Source organism: Candoia aspera, chromosome 2 (assembly GCF_035149785.1).
Source record: "Candoia aspera isolate rCanAsp1 chromosome 2, rCanAsp1.hap2, whole genome shotgun sequence".
NCBI classification, from domain to species: domain Eukaryota; kingdom Metazoa; phylum Chordata; class Lepidosauria; order Squamata; family Boidae; genus Candoia; species Candoia aspera.
In genome coordinates, this window is record NC_086154.1 from 154,955,100 (window position 1) to 154,966,421 (window position 11,322).

General features: G+C 42.9%; 2 protein-coding genes across 10 annotated transcripts in view; both read left to right on the top strand.

Moving 5' to 3' along the window:
• Nucleotides 1-10,470, top strand: part of NFIX (nuclear factor I X) — a 203,699-nt gene extending 193,229 nt beyond the window's left edge. For all 9 annotated transcript variants that reach the window (XM_063294455.1, XM_063294449.1, XM_063294451.1 and 6 more), the window contains one exon: nucleotides 1,467-10,470. In XM_063294455.1, the coding sequence (XP_063150525.1) occupies nucleotides 1,467-1,481 (15 nt within the window). In that variant the 3' untranslated portion in view covers nucleotides 1,482-10,470. The remainder of the gene's footprint in view (nucleotides 1-1,466) is intronic.
• The window catches only part of ELOF1 (elongation factor 1), an 89,861-nt gene that overhangs the window by 2,898 nt on the left and 75,641 nt on the right, over nucleotides 1-11,322 (top strand). The gene's annotated exons all lie outside the window — the stretch shown is intronic.

The following is an 11,322-nucleotide window of genomic DNA, read 5'->3' on the forward strand; positions in this document are numbered from 1 at the left end:
TATTCAATTTCAAATGAAGGCAGGGACTTGGGTCTGATAAAAGAAGAAGGCAGGGGGAAATACAATTACCGAGTCTTTAGATGCAGAGGGCGATGGTGCTGTATCTTTCAATAAACGAAATACTTTACTGACACCTAACTGGTTCCAGAGAGGTTTCTTACTATTGGGATATCTGAACCCACGTTCCTCACACAAGGAAACAACCAGCCAGGGCTTGGCCTCCTTTGTAGGGTCATTAGGGGAATAAAATTGGTAAGCAGCAACTTGCCTTCAACTTCTTAAATGAAGGAGTCTGAGGAACAAAATCAGATATTAGGCTGCTGAGATGCGTGGCCTGTGCTCTTCTGTCACACCCTTCTCATCCCCATCACATTGACCCGTCCCACCCAGACATGCAGATTGGGCATGTTACGGACCCCGTCTGTAAAAGAATTCCATCTGGCAGGATCCAGGCAATGGGCCTTCTCTGCAATAGCTCCCACCCTCTGGAACATTCTTCCCCCAGAGGTGAGACAGGCCCCCTCGCTCCTGGACTTCCATAAACAATTAAAAACCTGGTTTTGCCAGCATGCCTGGAACAGGAAGGGGAATAGTCTTTCTTGGGAATGGCTAGTGCCCTAGAAGGCCCTTTATACTCACAGGTTGAGATACAATCTTTAGCCATCTGGATTTTATGGCGTTTTATATTTTTACTGTTTATTATATTCATATTTATTGTATTCATAATGGCATTGAATTTTAAACTTTGTTTTTGTTGTAAACTGCTCAGAGTCCCCCCCTTTGGGGGGAAATGGGTGGTGATAAAATTCGATGAATAAATAAATAAATAAAAACTTATTCTGAGCCTTCTTGACATCATCAGTTTGTTATTCTTTACCCTGCCAGCAATGCTTAATGATGAGGGATGGAAGCCATGGACCTCAAGATCCAAGCAAATTTTACTAAAGAGGATAGAGAGGAAAGGAAGCAAACCAAATACAGGGCTACCATTCTCAGTAATGGTAGTATGTTTATCTTGCCGTCTAGTTCTGCCCAACAGTTTGAAGCATATCCCTATAAATGTGTAGTGTGCATGTGATAAAAACAGATGTATGAAATTATATAATATAATTCATCCAAGAATCAGTGCTAGCTACTGGTTGTAGCAACCTATTAAATGTATACTTGATGGCAAGTCTGAATGAAACAGTCTCAGGAGGCTTCATTAGGTGATTGTTATAAGAAGGTGATGGGCACAGTACTATGGTGAAATATGAGTGGAAATCAGGGGTTGGGGTCCTAGAGAGGGACCAATAATGGGAGCTATCAGATTGCTTAAGACTGCAAGACAGCAAAGTCACAAAGAGCTTAGAAAACCCATGGGACGGGTCTTGGTGGGTGTTTCAATATCAGGCATAAGAAAAAGAAAGGAGTTTATCAGAGTCTCAATTTTAATTCTGCCTCTCTCTTTGTGTCTTCTGGTCCAGTCTTGGTTCCTCTGACAGGATCTTCAAGTGAAGAAAAATGATGATGATGGTGATGGTGATGACGATGATGATGATGATGATAATTTTTCACTCAAGCCCTGCAAATCAGAATCTTCAGTCCTTAACCTATATCTTCACTGAGCTGCTCCTCTTCAAAGAAAAGTAAGAGACATTGGGTAACACAGATGAGAAGCTTAAAAAAATCACGTGGGACCTTCCTGATCCAAAGCAGATTTTGCATTTGCATAGAAGAGTCTTGTCTTCTCAAGGAATCTCATCAACTCACACTGAAGTAACTCTGTGTTAAAGTAATGTATAAGATAGTTCTGGACTGGCCACCCAAACAATGGTTTGTTTGTTTGTTTGTTTACTTGTTTGAAAAGGGATTTCTCTTCGTTCATCACAGGGAAAGAATAACACTCACATCTACCAGTCTCAAATCCCAAAACTGTCTCAAGATTTATGAGGGATTATGTTTGCTGGGGAATGAAAAAAGAAGACTGTTCCCTAGAGATTTGTCTACTTACTAGCCTAAATCCAAGGTGATTTCTGAATACACTAAAGAAACGAAGAGCACTTGCCTAATCAGGGCCTGAGTCCCTTGGTTGCTTTTAAAAAACACCTGCAGAGATAGGTGGAGGCTGCAGGCAGATCATGGTTGCTCTCAGTTCCACTCAGTTACTGTGAGTATATTTGAAAGGCCGATTCAGTGCACCATTGTGGTTCAGATCTGGAAATAGTTTTGATTAAGCATTACTTCTCCCACCAAACATAATTTCCCTTGTTAACCAAATTAATGTTGCATCTCTGAAAGTGAAAACAAAGCAAAAGCAGAAACACTCCTGAATACCAGATGCTCAAACAGAATTCCATTCCAGAGCAAGGAGTAAACTCTCTTCCTCCCCTCCCTCCTCAGACATGCATGCCAACACACTTACCCTAGCACCGAGTCTTTTCTCTCCCGGTCTTGGTATCTAGGGCTTCCTTGTATTCCTTGCTCTGGGTGAACTTTTCCTGCATCTCAGAAAAAAAAATGTCTGGATTATATGGAAAATATTTCCAGTCTTACTCTGCATGAACTGGAATTCCTTTCCCCATAGTTACAAGAAATATGGGCACTCTTCAGTTCATGATGACAAGTAAGATTTGACTGGAAAGTGTTTCTCTTTGAAAAGAAAATCCTTGCTGCTATTGCAAATGGACAAATATTTAGGATAGTACAGTATTCATTGTTTTATAAATAATAATTTTTTAAAAAGCAAGACAGCAAAGAGGCGTACTGCAGTGATGCCCCAAATTGGCCATCAGGGCTGGGGTAGCTGGCTCAGACAGGTACGTTTCGGCAGAGTCCCCAACTTCTCTAGGCTTTGACCCTGTGAGAAGCTGGGTGTCTGTTGTTACTATGGTTTGATACTTTTCCTGATCCCTTTTCTCCACTTCATTTTCTTCCTCCTTGAGTTGTTGCATTTCTTTTGGCTTCCTCTACATACAGGTGACACCAGCAAAGAAATTAAATACAAAGGGGTTTTGTTGTTACTGTTAAAACAAACAAAAACAAGACCCTTAACAGTCTCAGCAGACCACAGCGCAACAAAATGAATTGTATATAGTTAGAAGTAATGGAGGCTGCCTCCTGGGTAGCTGTGAGGGTTTGATACTACCATCTGTATACCATGTGCAAATGCACACATGTGCACCAGATCAGTCACACAGCTCCACACACTTTCCTCTTTCCTTGTCTCACACTACAGCAAAACCTGTGAGAAAAACCAGCATCCCTTTCTGTTGTGTATCCATGAGATGATCACTCTTGTTTCTTTTTCCAGCACCTGTGGTAGAAATCTCTCTCTCCTTAACGGATGCTGCGTTTTGGGGACAGGGGCTTTGCCATATTTTTTGGAGTTACCTCCCACACTCCACTCCATTGTTCCTGTTAACTATGCTTGCCTCTGCACGAGGTATCACTGGTTCTTACCGGGTGACAGTGAAGTTCTATATCAGAGTATGGGCAAGGCTAGGGGTGAGGGATTGTCTGGTTTGGAAAGGGCCAGAAAGTGCTGCAGGGAACGGGTTACTGTGCAATTAGTCCAGAGCAATTGTATTTAGACTCATGGCTTGCAATGCCTGAAATTGTGTCCCAAATAATTAACTTGATCTAGAGAATCTCCTGAAGCCTTTCTACTATTTGCTACAGTAATCCCCAGTTGATTCATGGAGCATCCCAAGGATTTATGAAGCAGACTTAGTCCAAAACAGACCTGCTGGTGAGACCAAGAATCTGCACCCTTGTCCAAGTGCAATGATTTTCCAGTTCCAAATGGAGAAACAGGGTCAAGGAAGGGAATCTGAGGGCTGCAGATTTGCCTCTCTCCTCTGCCAGCAGTAGGCTCCCATGCTTATCCTACAATCCACATGTCAGAGGAATGTCCTGAACGCCCCTGCCCAATACGTACACACACCAGCAGACACTCCTATCCAAGGCCTGCTCTTCTGGAGGGTTCATAGAGCCTGACCTTGCACAGCTGCAGGACAGCTGCTGTACAAAGGGGGAGGTCTTCTTTCTGAAGAAAATTGTAATGAAGTGAGCAGCCTGCATGTAGATATTTTTGGGCTGCTACAAAAAAGATGACACTCCTGGTGCTTTAGTCATTGGTGTGAACCAGGTCTGTTCCTGTCAGGAAGAATGGAGACCTGAATTTCATGAATTCTAGGGTTAGCACTCTGTCTGCTGCTTCTGTCATACCAGAGGTCCTCTCACAGTATCTTCTGTAAATGTTATTCAGAAATTAAGTATAATTTACCAGAGGCAACATTGGAATGAACATTCACACCATGATTGTTGATCCCTCTTTCAGAACTCTGTGAAAAAATATCATCTAGTCTATAGCTGAGTATCCATAGGGTGAGAGTTGGGGCCAAATCAGTGATATGGGCAGAATTTGGAAGCAGCAGCTACAATTAGAACACAATCCCGTTCCATGTTATGAAAGGTTGTAAATTGCCCAGTTTTGTAAATGCCCAAAGTTAGTATCTGTTTCTTTAAGAACACTAAGCCATGGATAAATTTTGCAGCTGTGGATGTTGATACAGTTCCTACCCTGGTGGCCTTTAAAAAAAACACAAGACACCCTTGGACTATTCAGCCTACCGTTCACTACATTGTTTGCAAAATATCAATATCAAGCACCTTTTCTAGTCTGGTTGCATCGGAAGGGATTCCAATGTATAATAAGACTTGGAGATGTGCTAATGTTAAACATGATTCAAGCTGTAGCATTTGAAATGCTGTATGATTTTATTTGATTTGGTCATAAGAGCATTTGAAACATTCCCAGATTGAGAAAGATTGTGCCCCCACTACCCCAAACATATCCAAGCTTCTGTTTCCATTAGGCTTGACAATTTCTGAGCACAAAGATAAGAAGTATACAAAGCGTTCCAAATATTAAATTGTGAAGATCACAATAGTCTGGGTGACCCTATTTAGTATGCAAAAATCCAGACCACCATTAGATTGCCTCCAAGAGCAGTGGCCATCTGGATTTTTGTAGCTCAGATAGATATGTTAGCCCTACAAGAACTGATACTGCTCCATTCCTTCCGTTATTAAATATATTTAGTAAGCTCATTCACTTATGAATGACACAGAATGCTTTCCTTTTAAACAGTCCAATAATCTAATTCAATTGCCTGAAGCTTCTAACCTTAATGCCCAGCATTGCTCAGAATGGGTTCCCTAAAAACAGGAGATGGATAGGTCTGAAAAAAAAAAGTAGGAATTGCAGGAATCCAGAGGCAGGTGACCACCAATGGAACAGCACTTAAAATGGTAGGGGGTGATTGGGAGAGTAGAAGTTTACTGTTATTTAATTCTGGAAAAGGAAGCTTTAAATCCTAACAGTGCTTAAGCAGTTATTTAATACTTGGGATCTTTAAGAGGTAACAGATGAATAACAGTAGTGTGTGAGTGGGTAGATGGAATACCAGTGCCATCCATTTACATGTTACCTTGTTTGAGTCCTAAAAGAAGGGTAAATATAAACCCTGAGAATGAATCCATAAGGGGTGACATGGAGGAATTTCAGTTTTGGTGGCTTGCAGGTATGGGCAGCAAAAATACACAAAAAGATTTGTTTAAAAGGGGGAGGGGATTTTAAAAAACAAAATATATATTAGGGGTTTTAAAAGAACCAATTTTGTTTGCATTGAGCCAAGTGCAATGGAGTGCATAGTTTTAATATCTTTGTATGTTAAAGATTGTTAAGAAGAAGAGAAAAAATCTATTTTTGTTGCAAAGTCCTCTGTTCCCAGGGACTCTAAATAAATTGGGACAAAAGAAAAACCCACCTTTGTAAGTATGGGGAAAAAATCTTTTTCTGTTTATTTTTTCATTTGTCTATTTTTCCTTTTTCTTGTTTATTTTTTAAATCCTTTTTTAAAAGATTGATAATAATTGGGGATCGGTTGTTGTTTTTTCCTTTTCCTCATTAGTTTTGTCATTTTATGGGAGGGCTGAAGGCAAAAGTTTTGTCATACACAAAAATAAAATTGTAAAAAAAATACTGTATCAGGTTAAAAAAATTGAAGAAAATTACAAAATTAAAAGTAAAGAAAAGAAGAAAAAAACTAAAAAAAACTAAGTTGAAAAAATCAAAAATACAAAACCTGGTGCTTCTTACAGTATAAAATACATTAAAATCTCTATTATACATAGTTTATGAACCAATTAATTGTTATCATAAAGCACATTTTAGGAAACACGCATTATCCCTTCTTTATGTTTAGCTGAAAGGGGCAGCGGGCTTTGCGGTCAAACGCACCAGCAGCATCTGGCAGCTTCTCATGGATCTTCCCAGGTTGCCGAGCGAGATGGGTGATGGTGAAGTTGCCATGGCAAAGGGGGAAGGTTCCTTCTGGAACAGAGGCCATCCTGGATAGGCTGTGTTTCTCTGGCTCCTTTCACCCTTTCGGCACCCTCCATCTCTGCCACTGCACATCTTCCTCTTCTGTGTTGTTCTTCTGCCCTGTCTTTTCCCAAAAAGAGCTAAGCAAAACAGTTGACTTGGTGTTTGGCCTTCATTTCTACTCCTGCTTTCTTGTAAACCAGCCTAATTGCAATGTTGGGTTTTTTCCCCCTTCTTTTCACTTTCTCTCATATATGTATCTATTGCTCAATGGCTTCTCTTTGGAACGAGGAGCTGATCTATGAATTCACCAGCATCCCTTCCACTGAACTCCTTGCATTCCTATCCCCAGAGTCAGTTGTAACTTCTGCTTGCCCTTTCTCACAGCCTTCCTTATCTGTTGAGGGGAAACCTTCCTCTCAGCTCATTGTGAAATTGCAAGGCAGAAGGATCTGTGTGCAAAGCAGAAGTCCAGACTCAGATCATACCCCACAACCTCACAGAGCATGGGAGATTGACTGGATAAATTTCTCACTTCAGGGAAGGACCAAGATGGATGACTTTGCCTTACTCTCAACATGCTTAACTGGCCAGCTGACATAGTGCCTTTGTAAACCCATCTTTTGTTGGAACAGATGGACCATGTGCTCTGCCTGGGGAGTGGGTGCAGGAATTTCCACCCCCTCCTACTGTAATTCATGTGCTTAATATAGGGGAAAGCAATAAAAGCCTAGGCTTGACCAGCAAGAGGGAGATACTTGGGCTAAACATGGTGGTACCTAGTCCTCTTTGGCCTGGCTACTGCTGCCCCATCCAAAAGAGAGGGTTAGCAGCACCGAGGAGAGGGTGAAGGAAGCACACCTCCTAAACAATCCTGAAGGCAAAAGGAATTTCCTCCCCAACAGCCTTTCTGCACTTGGGCTTCTCCAAACCCCTGTCATGGATCCCTGAGTCCTCCATTTGCATGAAAGGGTGGCCTGCTCAGCTCCTTTCTCCCAAGTGATGCTCAGCCGCAGGTTCCTTGCCAGCCCAGGAGGGTGTTAAGGTTCCTTAGGGCCCAAGGCAATTTCATCTGGTGGGCAATCATCCTTGCCGGGCTCTGTCCCATAAACCCTCCTTGCTCTCCCTCCAGTTCCTGGTTTGGGGGCGTGCGCTGTCCCCTGTTTGGCCACCAGTGGGCTGGCAGTGAGCCTCAGTCCCTACTTGCTATGGAGCTCTTTTTTCCTCTGTCCTTTGCTTTAGAAGAGCAGTCGAGCCTTTCTGTCCTTCCTTTCACAAGGTACCTTTGACAACCCACTTGGCCTCCCTCTTCATACCCTCCATTATATGCCCCCTTCCCATTAATCTCAGACCCACATCTCTCGCTCGGCAGCAAAACCTTGAGATCCATGAAACTGCAGCTTCCCAGACTGCAACCCACCCCTGCCCCTTTGAACAAGTTTCTTCCTTGGTTAAGAAACGCAGTATATATATGAGTACAGTACAGTATATATATATAGTACTAATGGAATTTGGTGTGCTTTTTCTCCTCATCCCCGACTCCCTTGCCTCTTTCCCTGTGCCCCCAAGCCTCCCTTTGTGTCTTTCAGTCTGTTTTTCCAGTTCCCCCCACTCCTGGCCCCACCCCTCCGCACTTGAAAATAAAGGGTAGCTCTTTGTCTGTTTTTGTTCTTTCTGAAGTTTCTTCCGTGTCTAGCAGAATGCAGGTAGCCATATGTTATAACTGTCAATATTGCTTCACAACAAAAAAATATATATAGGAAAAAAAGAAAAAAAAAGAAAAAAAAAAGAAAAATCCGAACTGTTTTATCATTTTTGCCTGAGCTTTCTTCGGCTTTCTCCATTGGAATGGCTTATTGTGTTATGTGAATTTTAAAAAAATTAAAAAATGTTTAAAAAAAAAATTAAAAAGAACAAAAAAAGTACATATATTTTAAAAAAAGCAAAAAAAAAAAATCATCGGCTTCCCTCTTCCCATCCCCACCAGTTCCTTCCTCAGAGCAGAGATGGGAAGCCCAGTGGAGGGAAGTGCCGAGGGCTCCGAGATCACGTGTCTGTGTCTGTGTTGGTGGGTGAATGGGGGGGTCAGTTTTCCTTCTTCCCCATTCCCCTGCTTTCTGGAGGAGCTGCTCAGAAACATCAAGATTAGACTCATTTCTTCCAGATACACACCCTGTCAGCTTTTGGGTCAAATTTTGAAGTGCCTAAGAGGTATATATATATATTATTTTTCAGCAGAGAGTAGTTCCTGTTTATTTGGGACTGAGCATCTTTGTGTCATGTCTGCCAGCACAGTACCTGCTGATGTGTAGAGAGGTGATGGCAGCTGCTGCTGCTGCTGCTCCTGTTAATCCTCTGCTTATCCCCGTGCACCCTCTTCTCTGAGGCACTTTTCTCTTTGCAAGGCTCGCTTCTGGCTGAGGAGAAACGCACTTGTGTGGAGCCAGCAGGAAGGTGTGCCCTGGGCAGGGAGAGGACCTAGCACCCTTCACCTTCACCCTCCTTTGCTCTCAGATCAAGCCCTCCTTCCCTCCTTTTGATATTTGGCTAGGGCAGCCCAACACTAAAAATATGGGCCTGCTGGTGCCGTATCTAGTGTGACAGGGAGTATCACAGTCAAATTTCACTGTTGCCTTTGAATACTGCAGAGGACCTATTTCAAAAGCCATCATTGATGCGCCTGTAGGTTTCCAAAAACCTACAGCGTGTTAGCCAGAGGCTGCTGTGATCTGATAAAAGAGGCAGGATAAGAGCAAATCATCAGTGGCCTGAGATCCTGGGAGTTCAGTAGCCATCCCAAAGGGAGGATCTAAGGGATGTCAGGCTCAGCGTTGGGAGGAAAGAACCCCTGCTCCCATTTCCCATGGAGACTTGGAGGAGCATCCCTTCCAAACGGCATGGAGTTCAACTATCCGACTTAGATGGCAAGTAAGCCCAACAGGCCTGCTTCTTCCCCCAATCTTCTTTCCTAATTTTTGTAGAATGTTTTGTCATGTCTTCCACTTCTTGCAGAGGTAAATGGTTCCCACTGATGCCATTCTGTTTTTCTCTGGCCAGGGAATCTGACCGTACTCCCTAGGGCTACCAGATCTAGTGCATGACCACTAAAAGGCAGCATAGACATAGTCAATATAGGAAACACTAACATTTTGGTGCCATCTAATGGCCATCCAGGTTTTTGCAGCCCAGATATGGTAGCCCTAAAGAGCACTTCCTTCCCTAGTCCACTCAGGATGTTGACAGGAAGGGCTCTTTTACCCTGCAACAAGAACCCCAATTTTGACTTGGGCCTATGTGGATATTAAGGGAGCAACTCTCCATCTCCATAGAAGGAGGGAGGCCCTTTTGCAAGCTTTCCCAAAAGCATGCCAAGCTAAGGTGTCCCACCTGCCTAGTCCAGACTCAAAATGTACATGTCTGTTTCTACCCATATCAGCCTGATGCTTCAGAGCAGCTGCCTCCAGCTCTTTCCCTTGACCCTTTAGTGCCCTTCCACTCCTTATGAAGCTGTTTTACTGCTCCTGGTTTGGTTCTGAAAGCAAAAAGAACTCATAACCCTGCAGCCGAATTAAGGGAAGTGCCTTAAACTGATGCCTTTGCTGCCACCAGCGAACAAGTTGAGACAGGAAGAGAAAGCGATCAAACTTTATGCATCCAGCTTCAGAAATGTGAACAAAATATGTTTACAGAGATTGCAAGCAAATTGCCTCCGGGGGGGCTCCCGGGAGCCCCTCGGTTGCTAGCCATCATCACTTTCTACCCTTCCCCACCTGCAGGTTTTACACAGGGGAGGATAGCTCAAGTCCACAGAACAGCTCCTCTGCTCACCCGCCTGCATTGCATGTAGCTTGCCCCTGAGTGTTTGCTCACCCTCACCCCAAAGAAGGGAACCAGCAGCCGTGATGTGGTGGGTCAGCTCCTCCAGCCCCAGCCCCAGCCCCTGTCCCAGTCAGCCCTCGGCACTGCCCCTCCCTCCCCAAGTGCCACTCTCCGAGCGGGGTGTAATACGCATGTGTTAATTACAATTTTTTCCATAATAAAAGTTTATAGATGCAGCACCTTCTTTAACTGATTGAATTAAAGAATGTTATTGACTGTAATTGTCTCTGTTTGTCTTCCTTGAAAGAGAGAGAGAGAGCGTGCGATTGATGGCCATGGACTCTGATGTATAAAACCTCTACGACCAGGTCTTGTATGTGTTTGTGCACACAAACAGGTGTCTTCTGGAGCTCAAGACAGTAGCCCTAATTAAGGTCATAGAAGTATGTATTGTCCAGGGCATGTATACACTTGCATACTTGTCTGTTCCAGAAGACCACCTCTGGCACTAACACCAATCTTTTGGCCTTCATCCGTTGTATGTAAGGCACAACAAGGCTTTCAGGCATCAACATTAACATCATTAGATTTAAATCAATTTCTGATGCAAATGTAAATCTACTTTGGCTGGTGCATACAAAAATATTTTACAGTATTGATGCATAAATCAGGAGAAAGGGTCACAGAAAACTGGATTTACATAATCCCTTATGGGTTGTTTGGCTTTGACTGAGTGTGTTGTGTGAAACTAGCCATTGTCTTTTGTAAAATATTGTTTATGCTTCAGTGTGTTATATGAACCTGGCCAATTTCTATTCAGTAGACCACTGTCAAGGAAACCATGGCAGGTGTTTGTTGCATACTTGTTTTTACTTCTGCTCCAGACATTTCAGTTGCTGGAAGTATCTTGCATGCCATTCTCCAAAAGACTCAGTGCAACAATTCATTCCATAATGCATTCTTGCAATGAAGTTGCCAATTTCTTAAGGCCAAGGTAAACTGAAACATTAAAAAATGTTTGCATGCATGCATGCATGCATGCATGCATGCATATATATATATATATATATATATATATATATATATGCAAGCTGCAGTGGTCTTCCTGGTCTGTATTCTTTGTAGTGTCATAA